The sequence below is a fragment of the Pocillopora verrucosa genome, chromosome 6 (assembly GCF_036669915.1).
Source record: "Pocillopora verrucosa isolate sample1 chromosome 6, ASM3666991v2, whole genome shotgun sequence".
NCBI classification, from domain to species: Eukaryota; Metazoa; Cnidaria; class Anthozoa; order Scleractinia; family Pocilloporidae; genus Pocillopora; species Pocillopora verrucosa.
The window spans coordinates 433,675-454,954 of NC_089317.1; the positions used below are offsets into that span (position 1 = coordinate 433,675).

The following is a 21,280-nucleotide window of genomic DNA, read 5'->3' on the forward strand; positions in this document are numbered from 1 at the left end:
CGCAAAAAATGCTTCTTCAAGTTCTTGGACTTTGAGTGTTTAAAATGTGTGTTAATATTTCCTCAGCGAGCAAAGTTACCGTGGGAAAATTCACCCTCCTAATCTCACAACAAGAACAAAAAATAATTTGTTGAAAAAACTTTTTGGTTTCCTGAATTAAAGGGATCAATTTTGCGCTTACGCTGTAGTTACAAATTGTATACCCATTTTTAGGGTAATTGCACGTGTTATTTTCTCTATGATCACGAAACAGCTCTGAATTCTTGATGTTCGTTTACCATTAACGTACAAACTGCGAATATCGGAAAAAAACTTCACATTCCAGGGAAATTTTTTAAGGGGAAATCAAACGATATATGTTGTTATGACTTGTCGTTCCTGTCGATAGCTGGAAAGTGTGACAAACAGAATGCTGTGATGACGTAAACAAGCTCGTCCGAGATAGGTCATGACGATGCGGCTGAGTGATTTGAAAGAAAAAAACCTCAATATTCCGTCATTTAAATTTATGCTTTGCATCACTGTCTTTGTCTAGATAATTCGATAAAATGGGCAGGATTTTTCCTTCGTGAAGTCATTCTGGAAACAGAGCAGTTGTAAAAATGCATCGCTGGAAGACATCTCAGTTTACCACTGTGAAGACTCCTAAAACTTAGTCAAGGACTCGTGGGAGTACAGACATCGTATATTTGTAAGTTTTAATATGGAAACTTGCTTCAAAATTGTCCTAATTTATTAAACCGAAATTTCTTCGGCATCCAACTCTATATGAAGTATCAAAGACATCATTAAATAGATTGATACACTTTCTAAAAGAAAACTGCAAAGCTTTTAGAAATGTAGAATACAGTCTTAGTTAGATCTGTTTTATAACGTGTAAGTGCACCTTATTTCTATGCAATAGGCTCAAGCTGCTATTCACACATTATTCGCTTGAAATGTTTTCTAAGGATGACCTAAGGCCTAATATCACTTTAATTTAAGCTGCAAGTTATTCAGCTCGCATTTAAAAGAACGGTAGCTGTCTGAATTCGTCACTAAGCCTGGGAGAGATCTAACGGTGAACATGCTCTGCGCGACAAATTATAAGCTAACCCCCCCCTCCCCCACCACTGCTATCAATCTTTGTTTCCAAGACAGTCACACTACGATGCCCTGTTATTTTAATTCACTTACAGGTATTTTTAGTGTATACGGATTAGGAGGGCGAGACCTCTTTGCATTTTTAGTCGCTACCTTTTGTTACATGAAACAGAGGAAGCTAGGAATCGAGCAAATGGAAATATATATAAAAATATAAATTTGGATCAAATAACCCTTACCGAAAGACTTCCTTTACATTCAAATGATCCAAAAAAGATCATATCACCCTTAAAATATGCAAAGTACATTTGTGGGAATGTATTGTACTGAAAGAAATTAATCCCTGGATATCGTTTCACTGTGTTCTTTATTTTTTTTTCAATTTCGAACAATTTTTTTACCCTGCGGCAGCAAAAGGAATTGTATCAATAACTAAGCACAACTACGAGCTAAGAGAGCACAATTTAATCAAGTTCCAGACAGATTTTTATTGCTGTCTATAGCAGAAGAGAAGTGGTAGTAACTATATTGTATCCCTAAAATTTTGAATGTCCCTCTGACCTTAGCGGCAATATCGTGACGGAAAACCCATTAACTGCGCTCTCATCCTCCATATAAGGAGGCGTCAATTGATATTTGTCACTTTCATATTCCCTACGGGACCGTTGGAAGCCATTGAAGTGCATTCGAGCACATCTTGCAGTTCATAACACATGTAAATTAGTTGTGTACATATTTTTGACCAGCTTTCGAAATCGGCATTGTTTTCACGGTTGTTTTATCTTGTCAAATATGTAGAGAGGGTGTGTACGGAACCAAGGAAGGAAGCCTGAAAAAATAAATTGTGTTTAATAGAGGCGAAGAGGAGGATTCAGTGATATGACTTCCCTGATCGAACGCGAACAAGCAAGTATAAAGAGCCCCAGAAGTCCTGGTCGACCGAGTAGTGGCCAGTTTAGCTTCAAGGGATCTCTATACGTGGCTCACAATGAGAAAGATTGGATCGAAATTCAGAAGAACACGTTCACAAATTGGTGCAACGTTCAAATTCAACCGTACGGTGTACAAATTACGAGTGATCTAGCTGAGGCGTTCCAAGATGGACTTTCACTTGTGTACCTGGTTGAATCGATTTCCACGAAGAAAGTTGGTCGATACAACAAGAACCCGAGGCTGTACGCACAGAAACTTGAAAATATCACCAGCGCTTTGAAGTTACTACAGAGCGACGGGATAAAGTTAGTCAACATTGGTGAGCTATTTAAATTGTTTCGTGACAGTAATGTACACACAGACATGCGAGACGACAACTGTTCTGCGCTTTTATTTACCTTTCTTGTTCTAAATGTGTCCATTGATACACAGACCAGTGTTAAATAAATATAACGGTGTGTCGAGATTCCTCAAGAACAACACAGCTTAAACATAAATGAGAAAGATATCTTCAAAGATACGATTCAAAATTTCCGCACAAGTTTCCAGTTACAAGGCAAGAGGTCTTGGGAATCACGCAAAAATAGCACGATTCCTCGCACAGCTGAATTTGTTTTCCTCGTGGAATACTGATAGCTCGTTGTCTAAGAATACCCTATTCGTGAATACGTCGAATGCATTGCAAACAAGTTTCGAAGCCTTTCATCAGATGCTTGCCAAATATTGCACGTGAATCGAATGCACGCAAATTGGAATCGAAAATAGGTTCTGTTAACGGTGAGGGAGTTTCGTATCTCTTGAGAATCTACTTTGGAAGTTTTAATCTGCAATGAACGCTACTTCTGTTGTGGCTGAAATACGCGAAAAACTTTCATTTGCTAAGAGACTCTGTAAAATATTTATAATATCGGTCTACCAGTTTCAAAGATTATAATGTTTACGTATAATTCCAAAACTATAGTTTTTAATTTTTCCCTTCAATTAATTCACAAAAGACCACGACCTTGAGTTCGGAAAAGACCACAACAATAACAAATTTAAAATTTTTAACTCACAGGGCGGTGAGAATAACAAAAGATAATTTTTTCCCGTTGTCTTCGTGTTTCGAAGCATCGATTTCATTTTTTTACTTCCCGTTGCCTTCATAGTTTTTTCCGGTGCGTTTTCCTTTTGTTATTTATTAATCGACTCTGCCTATAAACATTCAAGGAACGACGATTCTCTTTAACTGAATACTAACGCTTCCAGCTTTCTTAAAGACTCTACGATATGGCCGATCGTTGACTGTGGTTACTGCAAGAATCGATTTTCACAGCTTATATTTTTGTTGAATATCGTGGCGACGTGACACTGGCCGGGTGTAGACGAACTCCAATCTATCCAATAAGAAACAATCTTACTCCACTTGATGCCTTTAGTCTCGACGCACGTACAGACAATAAACTCTTCCAAAATTGTTTTTTCTTTTTTTGCTATTTTATACCGCTAAATCAACGTGGGGGAAAGCGGCAGTTCGTTAACCAAACCACAACTTTCGTTTAATCTTTGTCAGTTACTGAAATTAGTAATTTTTTTACCTAATGCGCCATACCGTTGAATATATATTGCACCACATAGGGTTTAATAAATATTGGCTTTGCAACAAGGCACTTGTTCGCCCTTTTTGCTTTGCAAATTAGTCAAATCAGACCTCCTGCAATTTTTTGAAAGCAGAACATCAACACAGCAAATTAAACGTTAAGACATCCAGTCCAAAATATTTCGTAAGGCCACATATTGACGATTCTCGGAGAAGTAAACTCTCGTTCAAGACAAAAAAGATCCTTTCCCGCTAGCTTGCGTAAGAGTCGTTTCCGTTTCCTGTTAGCCAAGCTGAATAAGCGTTAGATAAACAAGAGGTGGACGCAGTCAAAGACCTCATTTTTTTTTTTGCGCGCATGCACGAGAGTTCGTTTGTTTTTTTCTTCATAATGAATAAAGGGGTAAGTTTCTAAAGAAACTGTGGTGCTGCGTCGGTGGGAGAGTATAGCAGGTAGTTTAGTGTTAACAACTGGGTTGAAAACGTAGATTAGCCACCGTAAAGAGTAAAAAAACGTCAGCTTTTTTACTCTTTACGGTGGCTAATTTACGTTTTCAACCCAGTTGTTAACACTAAATTACCTGTTTTTTTCTTCCTCTGCCACGCGTGATTCCGCTCACTGCTCGATTCTCTTGTTAGGCCGAGGAAAGGAAAAGAATAATGCCTAGGGAAACTCTCTCCCTTAGGAAGAATAATCTACTCGATTTGGCAGTAAACTCTCACCGGTCTCTCAAGGCGGTGGAGGAGAAAAGAGATATCGATTTGAATGCGATCCCTTGTTTCATAATTTGTCAGTTAGTCTTAGGAACTAAGAATAAGTCATTTTCGATACACTTCTGAATAGCAAAGGGGGTGAGTTTCTAAGGTAACTGTGGTGCTGCGACGGTGGGAAAGTATAACAGGGTAATTTAGTATCATCAACTGAATTGATAACGTAAATTGACCACCGTAAAGAGTTCAAAAGCAACGTATCGAGCGTCAGCCCTTCGTCATTCGCTCTGACAAAGAGCTAACGCTCGAAACGTCAGCTTTAAAACTCTTTACGGTGGTCAATTTACATTATCAATTCAGTTGAAATACTTAAGTACCCTGCTGAATACTAAAACTTCCTTCGTTGATTTTATATTTTCCAGGGAACGAGGACATTGCCAATGGGAACGTGAAGCTAATTCTAGGTCTAATATGGAGGTTAATCCTTCACTATCAGATCAGTTCAAGTGGCAGCGCCTCAGGCAAGCAGCTGCTGTTGTTATGGTTGAAAAATGCAATCCCTGACATGGTAATCCGGAATGTGACAACGGACTGGAACGATGGTAGAGCTCTGAGCGCCCTCAACGAGTTCTGCCAACCAGGTCTGTGTCCAAACTATAAGAGTCTAAACCCAGAGGCAAAACTGTCGAACACGAGCGATGCCATGAATGCTGCTGAGAAAAACTTCGGCATCCCGAAAGTTCTTTCTCCGGAATTCTTCGTCAGTCCGTATGTCGACGAATTGAGTATGATGACGTATTTGTCGTATTATACACAACCGGGCTCCATCGGAGAAAAACGAACACTGCAATTTATCAATGATTCGGCACCAGGCTTGAACGTGCGTAATTTCAACACCGATTGGAATGATGGAAAGAAATTATTGCAGTTTCTTGAAGCTCAGTGCCCTGGAATTGTTCCAGGGTACGAAAATATTGATCGGAATAGTCCGTTAGAAAACGCTAAGCTAGGGCTGGATATCGCGGAGGAGAAATTCGGAGTAAGGAAAGTTTTAACCCCGGAGGAACTTGTCAGTCCCGATGTGGACGAGCTCAGCGTCATGGCGTATATGTTGCAATTTCGTACAGCTGATAAACTGCAAAGTCATGCGCACATCTTCAAGGCGGACGGCAACGGAATTAAGCGGGGAGTTCGCGGGAAAACTTCTGAGTTTTTTATATACGGTCGCAAAGATATCGGTTTTGATGGGGTACGTGTCCATATCCGAGGTCCGGACGGGGAGGATTCCGTGCCAGTAGAAACACAAGTTGAAGCAGACGGCTCTCTCAGGTGCAAATTTGTTCCCTTTGAAAGCGGCATTCACACGATCTCTGTAAAGCACTACGGTAAAGAAGTCCCTAAGGGCCCCTTTCAAGTGATGGTGCATGAGAACGTGGCAGATGTTACGGTTTCTGGCGTAGGGATCAAGAATGCTGTCGTCTTCAAACCGGCAGAGTTCATTGTTCAAACCAACGACGAGAATTCCCCCCCGGTCTCGGCGGTAGTAGAAGGACCGACCAAAACAGCGAACTGCAATATGGAACCTCTTGGAAATGGAAAGTGGCGGGGATATTTTGTACCGCGGGAAGTGGGAGAGCACAAGATTCGCATTGAGGTCGGAGACACACCCCTGCTCGGAAGTCCCTTTACAACGAAAGTAGGAGATCCAACCAAGTGCAATGTAGCTGGGAGCGGTGAGTGAGTGATGCTAGCTATCAATTAAGTCACGCAATACTTTGTCACTTAACAAATTATCATGTCACGTGAAGAACACAGTTGCATAACGTGAAGGCGATTTTCGGTGTTTAGCAAGTCATTTAGTTGCTCAATTATTTTTCATTTTTTTTCCCACAGAAACTGCTCGCAACCCGACCATAGGACGTCCCTCCTCCTTCGATGTTGATACTTCCGGGGCGGGACTGGGGGAACTGGCTATCCAATGCCGAGGCCCCGTAGGGAATGTCCCTGTCGACGTGAAACCCACTGCACCCGGACGATACAACGTATCGTTTACTCCTAACAAGCCCGGGGAATATAATATTCACTTCGTATTCAACGGGGATGACATACCGGGAAGTCCAGTCAAGACGATAGTGAGTGATCCCAGCCGGATTGTAGCTCACGGAGATGGTTTGCATCAGGTACGACGTCAGGTTCTGTTTATCATCATTCCTCTTTCCTCATTCGGGAGTCTTGGTCAAACCAAATTTTTTGCAGTCATCTCTGTCACGCACAACAATAGCTACGTGTGTCCAAGGTCTAAGAAACTCTCAGCATTTGGACCACAGAAATTTACGATTTTTCTCGAAAACCAACGTCAATCTCTCAATCAGTCGGATGCAAAACTTAAACGACTCGTTACTCGACCAATCGCTTTCTCCCATTCTTCAAGCAGTTTGTTTGTTTTAACTTTGATTTCTGGTTGGCTCCTTACTCCTTATCGTATTCACTCCTGTTCTAGTTTTGGGCTTACAGCACTTAATCTAAAGTCCTAACTACTACACAGAAAATTTGAAAATCATTGATTTACTTCGATAATCTATCTCTCCACAATTACAGGTTACTACAGATTCTGAAGCAGAATTCTTCATTACACTTCATGGCGCTGGTGATGGAGAACTGAAAGTGTATGGCGAGGCTCCATATGGGCACTTTCCTGTGGATCTGCTACAGTCTCCTAATGAAAAGGACACCTACATTGTGCGGTACACTCCTCAGGGGGTGGGTCTGCACAAAATTCATATCAACTTTGCTGGGGAACCAGTTCAGGGCAGCCCGTACATAGTGAAGGTGAGAAACATGACACGACATCTCCCCCTCCTTCTCAACCTTCTCCCCAACTGCGAAGGACCCCCCCCCCCCTTACTCCCAACTGCCAAGGACATTTCAAAAACAACGCAATTTACAAAAAAAAAGATATAAAAAAATGGAGAAGCTTAAGAGCTCAAGATGAACATTTTGATATGCTGTGTCGTTATCTAACTCACGAAAAGGTTCTTCTTCAAACTAGGCTGAATCAAAACATGTTAAAAAATTTCTACCTTACTCATGCGCAGGTTACTGTTCTGGATTAATTGACCTTTTTTTTTAATCAGGTGGCGGACCCCAGACAAGTGACTTTGAATACACGTGAGTTGGAGCGCGAACCAAAGCGCTTTACTGTCCGTCACGAGGTGGACATACCTGTGCAGGTGCCTAGCTCTGCTGGAGAGGGCCAACTGGAGGCTGCTGTTGTGGGCCCCGACCAGGAAAGTGTTCCCTCTAGTGTGACAAAGGATGACGATGGATATTATCATATCCGGTTTGTACCTCGACAAACTGGAGAACACAGAGTGATGGTCATGTATGGTGGCAAGGAAGTGTCAAGTAGCCCTTATGTCATCCGTATACGAGATGCCACCAGTATGAAGGTCAAGGTCACCGAGATGGAGCAGATGAGAACTGGTTACTCAGCGCAAAAAGAGGTCCATGTTATAATTATTTTCGTTTGTCTGACCTTCACCAGTGATGAAATTTTTCCTTACCGTTTTCGTTTTATCCTCATATTTAGGTTGATGTTCCTATCGAAGTTCCAGAAGAAGTTGATGAGATTTCCGCCACCGTCCAAGACGAGGATGGCAAACCTATAAAGTCAACGTTGACCTTTGAACCAGACGGCTTATACCACGTGAGGTAAGAACAGAGCATTTACGTGACGTTGATCATGTCACGCCTAAGGGCTTCTCATGCCATCCTAAAAAAATTTTTTTGTGACACAGAAAAAAGAGCAACCAACTTATATTATATATTCCAGATTTGTTCCGCATAAACCCGGTCGTTACACTGTAGATGTGCGCTGTGGAGGACAGTCCATAGAGAACAGCCCCTTCGTAATGAAAATCTCAGAAGCGGAGACAGTGTCGGTAAAACTGAAAGAGTTTGAAAAACAGGTAACTCGCTGGTTTGTAATCTCCCATCCAGTTCTTTTGCACCTTGTTATCTAAATAACCGTAAGTGTGAGACGATCAGAGTCGAGGTAAGGTGTAACCAGACTCGAACTGAATAAAATTGTTCGGCATTAATTAGTGACGTTCTTTTGATCCTTCCCCTGACAGGAGGGAGTTAGCTATCACGTGGGGTACGAGGTAGACGTGCCCATGGAGATACCATCCGAAGTAGATGAAGTGTCAGCTGTGATTTATGACCCGGATGGAAATATTGACAAGTCAACTTTCAAGAAGGAATCTGATGGTCTTCACCATTTGAGGTTTACTCCCAAAAAGATTGGACAGTACAAGGTAAGTAAGACCTACTTATAGTCCCTGAAAGACGTACGAAGCCCAGCGATAAGGGCGTCGGCTTTCGAATCGAGCGGTCCTGGTGCGAGTCTTAGCCGGGGTTACCAAGTTGTGAATCTGGGCAAGCAAGAGATTCAGGGCTTTTTTTTTCTATCTCAGATGAATACACGTTACTTTTGGAAAGTTGCTTAGAATTGTCTGCCTTCCCACTCCCAAAAGAAATTATTTCTTACTTGCGTCAAACTTATTTCTTTTTTACTAAGGTGGATATTCGCTGTGGTGGACGCTCAGTAGAAAACAGCCCATTCCCCTTGAACGTGGCCCAGCCAAAAACGGCCGTTGTTCGTTTACGCCAACCCGAGGAGTCTGAAAACAAGTATTTAGTTCGCCGTGAACTTGACATAGCACTTGACGCGGCAGAAGGTACCAGGAACCTGTCTTCATATGTAGACGGACCCGATGAGGAGAATGTTCCAGCATCTTTTGATAAAGGAGACGATGGCTTGTACCATGTTAAGTTTGTACCTTACAAGCCTGGAACCTACAAGGTAAGAGATCGGCGTAAATTTTATCCTGGAGAATTCGGTTTGGAAAATGTTTCTCGGTAACGCTGATACAAAAGACCAAACAAGTCATTGCGGTTTGTTAGAGCTGCGTGTCTGTTTGTCTCTCACATTCCTCTTTTAAAAGCCACGTAATTTTGATAGCAAGTGGTAGCTTCTTTCCATCCTGTTTACAGCTGGAGGAATAACCAGAAGGTGACGCTTACTATTCGTCCATCGTCGAGAAAGTGCGGAGTATCGGCTGGAACATACACCAGTTGAAATATTTTGGATTACTCTCGTGTTTTCGTGTTCTTCTTTTGTTTAAAAGTTGAGAAATTGTAACTTGTCAGCTAATTAGGTGTGCTTATTCCCCGAGTTCACTCATTTCGTAGTGATGATCATGTCGGCCTGGTACGCACTGATAAGTCGCAAAACCGCAATTTTCTGACAATATCATAACTTCTCGTCCCTCTGTCCGTACATTTTGAAGTATGTTCAGATTTTTAAAGTATTTTTGCGTCTACCCAGGTTCATGTTAAGAGTAACGGCACTCCAGTAGCCAGTAGTCCATTCCTAATCAAGGTCGGCGACCCAGGCAAGGTCCAAGTTGCGCATGTCCGTAGTGAGGAACTGTATGCAGAGCGAGTCATTAAGAACGAAGTGGATTTAGCCGTGGAAAGTTCATATGACATGACTGATGAAGATTTCTCCGCCAGAGTCACAGGCCCCGATGGAGAAAATGTCCCCTGTCACGTGAACAAGGGGCCTGACAATCGGCATCACGTTAGGTTTACTCCTCATAAGGCTGGTCCATATAAGGTAAGGCGCCTCCCCGCTGGACGTTGGAGACTTGGGTGACATTGTTAGAGGGTGTGGTGATTGTAATGTTAATTTACGGTCGGTTTATATCACCATTTTTGCGAGTGAGGGAACGCAAATGTTAAGTTTCTGGACGTAGGTTTCTAAACGGGTTTTATCGCATATTTGGCGGAATGGTATCGTCATTCATATGTACCAATGGTATCAAGTTTTCATCGGAGAATTTTCTGGTATCATGCCTTCCTAAAACTTAATAGTCGCTAGTAAAACCATCAAAAACTAATGCGGTGATCGCTCAAGATTGAGTAGAATGGATAAAAATTATTATCATAAAGCGAGTCTCTTGAGAAGTTATTTTTAAACAAAGGACACTTAAGTTAAATCATCCAAGCTGGGCTAACCAAAGTTTTACGGCAAATAAACAAAATTTGCAAACAAATCGCTGACATAATTAACTCACAGTTGGCTTTTTACTTTGGTTAGGTGGACGTTCGTTACCGGGGCGAGCCCGTACAAGGCTCTCCTTTCACTGTCAACGTCACGGATCAGGGACAGGGGGGCCCGGTAGTGAATTTCAACGAATCCGATCGATTTTTCGAGAACCGCGAGGCAGACATCCCCATTATGATCCCAGAGGGTTCATCAGCAGATTACCTCAAGTGCCGCGTTACTGATCCAGAGATGGAGTTACTTGATTACGAGCTGACCTACGACCGAGGCTCCAATTTATATCACGTGCGATTTGTACCGAAGAGACCTGGGCGCCACAGAGTAGACGTGGAATACGATGGTGTTCCTGTGGATGGTTCGCCGTTTATGATGAATATTGAAGGAACTGAAGGACATAAGAAGGTTTTTGCCTCGGGAGACGGAATTAAAGGAGGTGTGTATATTCAGTATTTTTTTTTTTTCAATTAGAGACTGAAAAATTTTATCGTTACGAATACAGAATGGTTATCTTTTGTCCCATATCCTTTGTAATTCAGGCACTCGTAAAGAAGTTGCTTATTAGGAAATGCCTTACGCCCTTTGTTTATGCACAGGAATGGTGAACGAGAAGATAGATTTCATGGTGGACGCCCGCACTGCCGGCCGGGGCAAGCTGACTGGGAAGCTTACCGGAGTCAAATATCACACTGATGTAGAAGTCATTGACTTGAAGGACGGGAGGTACGCATGTCACTACTTGGTACCACAGGCTGGGGCTTATGTCCTCTCACTAATGTGGAATGGACAGCACATACCTAACAGTCCTTATAAGGTCACTATCAGAGAAGCACAAGCTATGAGCGCCAAAAGTTGTTTTGTTGAAGGTAAGAAATTTTCTCCATGATTAATGCTCTATATTTCAGAATTTTAGAAGCTAATAAGATGCTATCTCAATCCGTTAAGAAAGTCAAATGACAGTGGCAGAACTACAGGTGCACGCAAATGAAAACACGTTTTTAAACCAGTTTAACTTGTTTGACCTTTAGGGAGCATGCTCAAGGAGGGCGCAGGAGCCACAGTGGGCCAAGCCATGGGGTTCAGTATCAACAGCAAAGATGCAGGCCCGGGGCAATTGTATGTTCGCTGTCAAGGACCCACAAAAGACTGTGATTGCACAGTGTTCGACAACAAGGATTCTACCTATCAAGTACAAATCTTCCCTTCCGAAGTTGGGAACCATCTCGTGTATGTGGAGTGGGGAGGAAGACCTGTACATGGAAGTCCCTTTTTGGTACGCGTGGGACAGCCCCCTGATCCCAGTAAAGTTCGTGTGTACGGTATGTCAACTCATGTAATTTTCACGTTCTGTTCGCCCTTTAAGATACACTTTGGAGTTTTACATTGAATTTTCTGAAGAATGATTTAATATCTGCGATTTTCTCGGTAGGTCCTGGTTTGGAGAACGGATTGCTACGAAATTTCAAGGGGGAATTCCTGGTAGAAACTAAAGGTGCTGGTCCGGGAACACTTAAGATCAGAATCCATGGACCCAGAGGGGCCTTCAAAGTGGAGATGTACCGGGACACATCAAAGGAGCGTTCTATTGGAGTGCGATACAACCCCACAGAGGCGGGACGGTACATTATTAACATCAAATGGGCCGATCAGCATATACCCGGAAGTCCTTTTGATGTCACAATAGTTGAAACAAGAGACGAACTTGAATCGCTTAATGAATTGAAGGACAATGCAGTTCTATTTCAACAAAGGGATGCTAGATTATAGGAGACTGGTTGCTAGTAATTTTTAAACCTGTACCCAACCTTTTCTCGGTCAGTCATTCCCAAGATGGCGACCGTAAGGCTGAAAACTCCGCATTTTGAATCATCTCGATCTATCAATCTGACCTATAACTGCTAATTGTTTTTGTTATTTTGATCGGTGCTAGGTGGTCGATCTATGGAGACAGTGTGAGTCTGTGAGGGAAAAAATGGCGTGCTTTCACAGACTTCATGGTTTTCTCTCGCACGTTGTTTTCGATTCCACCGACCGAGAGTCTGGCATATGCTGATTTCTTTTTCAATCATTGCAGTTGTCACATATCGGTGTTAGCAGTTATTGATTTAAAAACTTAGAGTAGGGGGGAGGGGAGGGTAGTTGGAGAGGCTGAGTAAAAAATGCGGTCTTTTTGTCGGTGAATATTCAAATTATTATCCAACTGCACAAAGTAGAATACAAATAACGCGCGAACAGAGTGCAAATATCCTGCGATATTGTACGGTTATTTGGACAGTAGGTTATTTTGCACTGTAAAAAAACCTGTTTAACCAGTTGGCTGCGCGCGCTACGCTTCTCTATCCGCTTTGCTTTTCCCGTGTGATGAGAAATGATCAGAAGAACTTAGCAGAAAAAAAAAGCAGTTGGTTAATAAATAGTTTCTTAGACGTTTTGGTTCGTAGTATCGCTGAGTATTTTTAAAAGTTGTGCCACATGGGCGAGTAAAATTCCAAACAACGAGTAAAAATACTCGGCGATACTACACATCAAAACGTCTCATAACATATATGTATTTATGGATACATAGCCTGCTTTCGTGAGTGTAAAGGTTAATGCCTGTTCTCTAAGCAATTCCGCTGAGTATACGGTATGAACCTTTGTATTACGTCGTACTCACTGACCTTGCCATTGGCGGGCTGAAGACAACATCATTTTGATTGACAGAATTTTGGATTGATATGGTTTACCTGGGTTTTCTAAAGGCACTGGGCGTGTTTACAGTTACCCATAGTGAATGTTTGGAGGAGCACGACATTTTTTTAAATTATCGGAATTGGTATTGGAATATCATACACACAACTACTGTATTTACTCTCAACTTATGAAAAAATGCTCAATCGTACCTGCACAGACTAAAATGGGCACGAATAAAAACAGATCTTAGATCTGAAGGGGTGTATTTTGATGTTCGTCAGCCAAATTTAAATAGTCCTATTTAAGGTAACCATTCGATATTTATATGGTACTTTGGTTAGATTTAATCTACTGGTTTAAAATAGATATGCTGATATGGTTTTAGTTCAATAGAAGTGAACACGTGTGCATGATATCAAGGTTAATCAACAAAAAATATTTGTTAATTCTGTAGGTTGTTTTAATTGTTTTAATTGTTTTAATTGTTTCATCTATCTTAAACAACCAGGATTGAGTATTTACATATTTTAGAACTTTTGGAAGAGTTAACCTCGATTATGTGTTGACTGGCTTGAAAAGCACAATTCTCACTATATTTAAACCTAATACTAAAAGTTTCCTCGCAAAGGTGGAGGAAAAAAGAAAAAAACAAACAAACAAAAATATCAAGTTAGAGACGTGGAAGGAATCTAGGTGATCCAGGGTAATATTAATATTTTCAAAAGGTAGTGTGTATTTTATTTTTAGTCAGGGCATGGTGTGAGCTTGCAGCGATTGGAAACAGCATCGAATCTTTTACTAACGTTGTATGGGTTGAGCTGCAGCAGAGTGGAGTGAACTTCTCATAATAATAGCCGATGAATCGAGTAGAAATTCCAGAAGAAGGCTGTCTTTTTCTACATCGATACATTTTAAGGTTTTTAGCTAGATTTTTTCCTTATGTGTAAATAAAAGTCTATTTTGGCCAGGTGACGTGTAACTGAATTACCATAGAAATATGTAAGCCCCTCACGATGCGGTAAACGTAAATGATATGCGACCCACGTATCGGGCAGTGCGCAAAAGTGGGTACTCTGACATGATAAATTTCTCTTTAGAGGCATCTCAATAGAAATTGGTCACGAATTGTCAATAGTTCTCCCCGTGCGCAGACAACTTACTTCCCGTGTCAATGTGAAAATGTTACAAGTAGAGTTTTGCGTAATTGTTTTCCTGGAGAGCGCTATAAAACCTCGCGCCGCGCTGTGAGTGTTTGACCGACCACAATTAGGTCGCATGGAATTTTTAATTAGGATGAGAAATAAGATGAATTAATCTTAACTGATGCAAACACTGAAACGTGCTTGGGATAATTCGAGAACATGATTGTTTCAATGCGCGGTGGGCGTACGGTTTTTCTAGTATCTTGTGCACGATTTGTGAATCTATAAAAACTCCACAAAATTTTCCAAGTTCTTGGCTTACAATTAGAGTTAATTTCCCCTTCAGTTATCATTCTCAGTTCGTTCTCTCGACTTTTGTGATATCGTTCGTTTTATCAATGGTATTTTGCGGTTTCGCTGACGTGAAGGATATTCTGCAAGTGATGAAAATCGTCTCCTAGTAATGCAGCGTTACGTAGGTCTCGATATTGACCCATTTAATAAACTTTTTGTCGTTAAACTTGTCTTCTGACCTTCCAATGGCTTTCCACGAACCTTAAACCTCGAAAAGTTGTTTGTATGGCTGTGGTAATACTAAAAACACTGTTTGAGTAGTGGGGAAACCATGAAGAACGTTCAAAATCGGTAAAGAAACTTCGCGAAGTTTCTTTCAACGATACATATAATTTCCGGTTTCCGACCGCGAATTCTTATACATGATATGAGGCCAGAATGTGAAGAGAGCGGAAGTGGTGGACGTTTTAGTCTATCGCGGCTTTGTAATATCTAAAGTACTAAAATAGTTGTTTGAATGATAAACGCACGCGTGTAAATCGGTATTACGATATGACACAACATAAGCCAGAAACATACAAGTGGTTAAGACTAGGCCAACTATAGGACCCTCTAAAGAAAACCATTGAATTACCAGACTAGGCAGGAAATTTACGTCAGCAGTCTTTAGAGTTTCATTTGATCAGATTTTGTGCCATCTAAGAAGAGTTGTCTTGCAAGTGAAAATATGTGACAATCTTATTATTAATTAGGTGCATTTAACCACCCAAGTCGAATTAACGCTTGTACTTTGGCACGTTTCTAGGTATTTGTTACTCCTACGATATGCATTACAATAGCTTACAATATTTATTACATAGTCTTTAGACTATGTACTTTCTTACAAGAGGGATTAATTTTCTCTGGGGTATTTTTTCAATTTGGTCGCCTCTGTGAAGAAGGTTGTATTGTGCAAAACTGTTAATGAAAGCCAAACCAAGACAAAGAAAGGACGGTATCATGGCATTGCCTTTAAGACCGCTCAAGAAATCATTAAATCCGAATGCAAAGTTTTGACAAAATGTTTTTTTTTCCATTTCACAGCTTCATCATTGATCAGTTTTCTTATCAGGGGCTTTACTCATTAGTTGTCGTCTACTGCTTTTAAAAAAAAGTTGCTATCGGTTTGTTTTTTGTTGCCTGTCACGCAAAGAATTTACTTTCACTGCATAAAGCTGTTTGTAAATTATGTACATAGAGTCATAGTTGTCTAGCCGGAATCTCTGCTTTTTTTATGCGTAGATTTTTTCAACTTGTGACATTGTTTCAAAGAGAGCAAATTTTTTTCCTTAACTTGCTCTCAGTTGAAAGAAAGGTTTCATTCTTTTCAAAAATCAAACGTGCTTTCTGCCTGGAATCCGACTCAATGATAATTACAGAAACGACGAAAATGTAGATTCACTCAAACACCAAAAAAACGTTTGTTTGAATACCAATCATAAAAATTTTATTTTATTTTATAAACAAAACAGTTGAATGATAATCCGTGGAAAGGCCCTTCAACATGCAAGCGGATCTACTTTCTCCTAGATTTGTTGCTCTACAGAAAAGCTCTTTATTTCATCGTTTTACCTGTCCGTCAATGCAAAAAAATCTCTGATAAATCAAGGGTGATGAAAAATAAAGCGAGCAGAAAACGTGAAACACATTGCCTATCAACAACTTTTCTTATAGCGGAAACGTGATAGAGGAAATTGGAAAGACTAGGTTGCTGAACAGAAAAAAAACAATGGTTTATATTAAATCTGGTTTTATATCACGTACCTGAGATGGAAGGTGGCATTTACAAATGAAGGATGTGTATTTGGGGAGCTTAAAAGCTTCTAAGCTAATGCATTTTACGATCTTATGAAATTTTGCGATATGCATGCTCTGTGACACGTTCTGAGGTAAACATAACATGGGCGGAAACAGGAAAACACGAAATTCTCTTAATTAAGTGTGTTTTTCACAAAATTTGGTCCTCTGATTTTCAAAAGAAAGCTGCCTTTAGGTTTTTAAAACAGAATCCTTTGACTGAAGATTTTTTTCTTACAAACGAGAACAGTACAGAATGCTATTATCAGAAAAGTTTTTCAATATATTTATACTTGTCTATAAAAGAAAACTAATGTTTTGAAGCGCCACAATTTTAATGCGAAAACTTAAAAGACACTGAATATTAAATGTAAAGTTAAAGACTCTGCGATGTTTTTAATGGCACCTTGATTAAATCAAACCATTGATTTGAACATTTAAAACTTTCTTCAACTAATCGCTTTTTTTGTTAAAAGCAGGAATCCGAATTTTCGAAATGTACCCATAAATTTAAGGGCTTCAAAATGTCTCTTTTGCGTGTTTCGTGCGCAAAGTGTGAATATGTTCATCCTAAATCATTCTTGAGCGTTTTGGAGCATAATTTCCGGTTTTCTTTTTTTACGGTTTGAGGCAGAATAAAATTACAATACCGAGAGAAACTTCTATGAAAACATATTTCATATTTCTAATTCGCTGGCTCAGTTGATTATTTTTCTTTTGTTTGGCAGCCACTTGCCAAAACAAAAGTGTCAATAAAGATTTTCAATTTTCGTTTGCAATGCAAATATGCAGTTAATTTATATTTTTAGCTCATAAGCAGTTTTGTCACGCGCCAAAGGCCAATATTGAGACCACATATCTATACACAAACCCAGCAAGCGTGTCCACCGACGTCCTAAAAATAATTGCTCTTGAAAAAGGCGTCATCTCTGAGAAGGTCAGCTGAGTCGAAATTTTCCTTTAGCAGATAAAGGACAGATCTCCATTGTTGCGAAATCCTTTTATCCTAATGTGCCAACTCCCCAAGGAAGCGTAAACCGCTCAGCTGCCCTGTAATGATTGTGAATCAAAACAGGAGTGATTATACTAATTGTTTCACGTCGCCTCGGGAAAATTGAAATAAAAGGCGTTCTGAAGGCACAAGCGTCTGTTCTCAGTGTGTTTACAGCACCGGAGACGGACTTCTTTCGTTAATTTAAATAAAAAAAATCAAGAACTACGCAAAATTCTGCCAAGTATAACTCGAGAGGGACAAAGAGAACACGAGAGAATATGGAGGTGCCACGGCAACCAGCGGATTTCACATGCAGCGTGAAGTATTTAGGAAGTCAAAATGCCATGTATCCACAGACTGGGACTTTGGAAAACATCGCCCGGGTGTATCAAAAAGGTTGTGCGCTTAACGAGAGGGACATCGAAAAATTGACTGTTACTAAAGACAGTGTTTCAGTTCGCAGCAAAAACACCGAAAAGATTTTCAAACTACGCAAAATTTTGTTCTGCGCAAGCTACAAGAAGATTCCCAAAGTTGTTGCGTTTAACTATATGGTTTCGTCCTCGCCGAAGCGATTGGAGTGTCATGCGTTTTTATGCGGGTCTAACGAAGAAGCGAGAGCTGTTGTCGCCGCTCTGACCTCAGCGTTCAGAATGGCGTACAACGAGTCGAAAAACGCAGGTGAAATTCACGTCGATGAAACCATTACAAATCACAAGATTTGGACAGTCGATTCAGCTGAGGAGAAAGAGATTAAAGTTATTTTCGCATTGCCTCGGAAAATCGGTGAAATATTTGATACTTTGACGAATTGCATGACCGCAAAGTGATTAACTTGAGGAACGTGAGGAAAAAATTGATGAGGACGACAGAAACTTATGCCGGGAGACGTCTGGAAAGTGTTAATTTATGCAATGGGCTGCACTCGCCGATCATATATGGACAAGTACCTGACGAAAGAAACTTTCTTCTTTGATTATCTCAAGACATGAAGTCTCGTTTCGAAGTTAATTACAATTTTAGGCGGTCAGTTACAGCAGTTTATAGAACATAAATTTGAAACTTATATTGTAGCATGGCAAAAAGACATCTCTATTTTGCCAAATCACATGCGTGTCGATTTGCAGTAAGCTAGTTTATGGTTCGCGTACCCCATTCTCGTTCACTGCATCAATATCGAAGATACGAGTGAGTCATTTTAGAAATTTTGCCTCAAAATTGTAATATAAGTTATTCAAATAAATGCAGAAATAACATTTCCCAGCAAACTTCGATGAGAAGCGGGTGGCGTGCGAGAGAATAAGCAAATTGAAAATTAAATTACTCTAATATAAACAATTTTTCTTAATTTATTTATCTTCACGACAGAGAAAGCTGACAACAGATAGTTCATCAAACGTTGAGTACGCTCCGATGTCCTCTCTATCAGTATCAATTGTAAATACGGTAACGGGATGGTATCAACGGGAGCTTGATCGAAATTGTATGTGAGGAAAAAAACTTGTAAATAGGACAAATCTTGTCTTAAAATCGGTGTAAGATATTTGAATGAAACTTCTGTAGATACATCTAGAAGCTTTCCAGTCGAACGTTGAAAGAGTGAACATGAAATAAAATGTGAACATATGTCGTCTGGTTTGTTGTAAATAATTTGTGTTTAGATTTCAAGCGACGGAAGTCCCAGCGCTTTTTGGGAAAAATCACAACATCTGTCTATGTGTTTTTAAAATATTCGTTGTTCACAGAATCTTTATTAGTAAACTAGACGGTTACAAGAAGTTCGTGTTTTCGATCACAAACTTTAATAATCAAAAACTTGATTTCCCCGCTTCTTACAAAAAACTCAAAATATGAGGACATTGAAGGTGGTTAGATTGAGGCTGGTGTAAGATTTTCTGTATGAAAAGAGAGAGAAAAAGGAACGAAAGTGCATATTTTCTTCGCTCGGAAACAGCAATTTTCTATCAGACGTTCTTGATACGTGCAAATCACGGTATTGCATATAGCAAGCTGAATCAATAAAATGGAAAATAATCGCTGATTGTAGACTCACTTCACAACACGAGCGGTAATGAAATAGGAATTTTCATTTCGTGAGTATCCTGTTTGTCTAGCAAACACCTCCGGATATTATCTAAAAGCAATAGCATAAAACCGTGATTTTTTTTTGTTTTAATATTTTTGGCCAGTGAAGAGACCAATAGTTTATGAGATTCACTCTTAAATTTTTCCCTAACTTTTGCAATTAAGACGTCTGAAGGTGTCATTCCTTTTCCCACTAATTCTTCGTTTGAATGGCTTTCTTTCATCTTTGTATCGTGTTTGCGATCTGTTTGATAAGTTTGCAGTGACTCACTTGTCACAGTGAGGCCTCGCAAACATAAGTTTGATTAAGTTCTTAATCATCTTGAATGAGAAAAGTTAAAATATATTTATTTGCGTGCAAATTGAATTTCTGTGGCGGTGTATTTGAGACAAAAGCGAAAATAAAGTACTTCTCTCTAAGACTACTTTTGGAAGGAAGATGACGATTTTTTTAAGTTTCTTTAAACTCTTGCATTTTAAATTAGTAAGCGACTGTGAAAAGAAGCGTGTCATGCATAACAAGAAATTACTTTTAACCCAGTTGGCGACGTTAGGTACAAGAGACGGTTTAATAAAAGGATTGAAATCAAAAATTTAGGTTTCCTTTCGACACTTAAAACTTAAATGGAAAATAAGATTAATTTAGCGACTCTAATGGAATATCTTGTCTTCTCTCAGTTTAAATTGTTTTCCAAACAAAACTTACTCATCAGCGTCATAAATAATTTAGTCTGTGTTCTAGAATATTGTAGCTTTCAATGGACCAAGCCAAGGAGAACGGAGCATTTCGTTTTTAAAGATACGAGAATAAACAGGAGACTTGTAGGTATCATTACCCATTAAACCTGTAACTTTCAGAGTTGATTGACAAGTAACTTCTTCCTTAAAATATCCACACATTATCCAACTAACACTGAGGTAATGAGAATACGCAAACTAATCAGGTAGAAGTTATAAAAACCTAATTCTCATAACTCATTTACAAAGAAATGTGTAGCAGCCAGAGGAGAGAATTAACAATCAGATCTTAGGAGCCAGTAAAAGGTTAGGAGAGAATGATTGACTGCTCAGTTAAAACTATTGCGTACAGTAGATACAGTGATATTATTTGAAGAAAATATAAACCAAAGGCAGGTCGGGCGATCAAATTACAAAACCAATCTTAAGGAACGTTTTGGTGTGTTTTCTTTATTTTGGTTAAAGCCTTCTGTTAAGGAGTCTAGATATTTCTGTCATAAGTGGGCGCCGAGAGAAACTAATGAGATCATTCTTTTCTCTTGGCGGGCGTCTAATTAGTGTAAATAACAGTGACTATTAATTAAACACTGGTTATGGATCATCTCGTTCCATTCTTCTTTCTCAAGTGGCTTCCTTGAGTGTCTGGTCATATGAAATCCATTAATAAAAAGTGAATGTGACACCCTTAGACGCACCTAATAACCTCATCGCCGGATGTTTCTCAGTCAAGATGGCAGCCGGTCTTTCCAGATCCTAATTATGACCGGGAGGGTCTGAGTTCGAGACTGGTTTCAGACGGCATACCTTACGCGGAAAGCACTATATAACATCGTCCTAAACCAGATGAGCCCACGACATATCAGCGGCATCTTGTATGAGTATCCGCAGTTTACAATGTGACTTCCGCTTTTTCTTGTTGATGCGTACTCACAGTGTACTCGAGTGTTAGGAAGTTCGCGTAGTGCGTCTGAGCCAGTTTCTGCCAGATTTGAACAGAAAAACAGGTCCTTTGTTGGACTGTAATGATACTTTGATGGCGCTGTTAACGAAATGTTTGGCCGGTTCGTAAGTTGTCAACCTGGTTT

General features: G+C 40.0%; 2 protein-coding genes across 3 annotated transcripts; both read left to right on the forward strand.

Moving 5' to 3' along the window:
- The first annotated feature begins 573 nt into the window (after positions 1 to 573).
- Positions 574 to 14,073, forward strand: LOC131792224 (filamin-A). Of its 2 annotated transcripts, XM_066168196.1 has the most exons (15): positions 574 to 691; positions 1,882 to 2,335; positions 4,729 to 6,039; positions 6,200 to 6,486; positions 6,905 to 7,135; positions 7,441 to 7,809; positions 7,896 to 8,017; positions 8,139 to 8,274; positions 8,440 to 8,622; positions 8,886 to 9,170; positions 9,696 to 9,986; positions 10,470 to 10,869; positions 11,030 to 11,299; positions 11,462 to 11,752; positions 11,863 to 14,073. In XM_066168196.1, exons 2-15 carry the CDS (start codon positions 1,963 to 1,965, stop codon positions 12,198 to 12,200), a joined length of 4,887 nt encoding a protein of 1,628 aa, XP_066024293.1. In that variant the 5' UTR covers positions 574 to 691; positions 1,882 to 1,962; the 3' UTR covers positions 12,201 to 14,073. The 2 variants fall into 2 exon arrangements, with proteins under 2 accessions (XP_066024293.1, XP_058965586.2); XM_059109603.2 differs by lacking the exon at positions 574 to 691 and having other exon boundaries at positions 1,769 to 2,335.
- Positions 14,074 to 17,244: 3,171 nt separating this feature from the next.
- Positions 17,245 to 19,001, forward strand: LOC131792243 (uncharacterized). The gene has a single exon (XM_059109622.2). It carries the CDS (start codon positions 17,651 to 17,653, stop codon positions 18,200 to 18,202), a length of 552 nt encoding a protein of 183 aa, XP_058965605.1. The 5' UTR covers positions 17,245 to 17,650; the 3' UTR covers positions 18,203 to 19,001.
- Positions 19,002 to 21,280: the final 2,279 nt, after the last annotated feature.

Excerpts from the sequence above, each read along its gene's own strand:
- LOC131792243 (XM_059109622.2), top strand. The coding sequence starts at position 17,651 with ATGGAGGTGCCACGGCAACCAGCGGATTTCACATGCAGCGTGAAGTAT.
- LOC131792224 (XM_066168196.1), top strand. The coding sequence starts at position 1,963 with ATGACTTCCCTGATCGAACGCGAACAAGCAAGTATAAAGAGCCCCAGA. Across the intron at positions 7,810-7,895 it reads GTTACTCAGCGCAAAAAGAG|GTTGATGTTCCTATCGAAGT; the intron begins GTCCATGTTATA and ends CCTCATATTTAG. Across the intron at positions 9,171-9,695 it reads ACAAGCCTGGAACCTACAAG|GTTCATGTTAAGAGTAACGG; the intron begins GTAAGAGATCGG and ends GCGTCTACCCAG.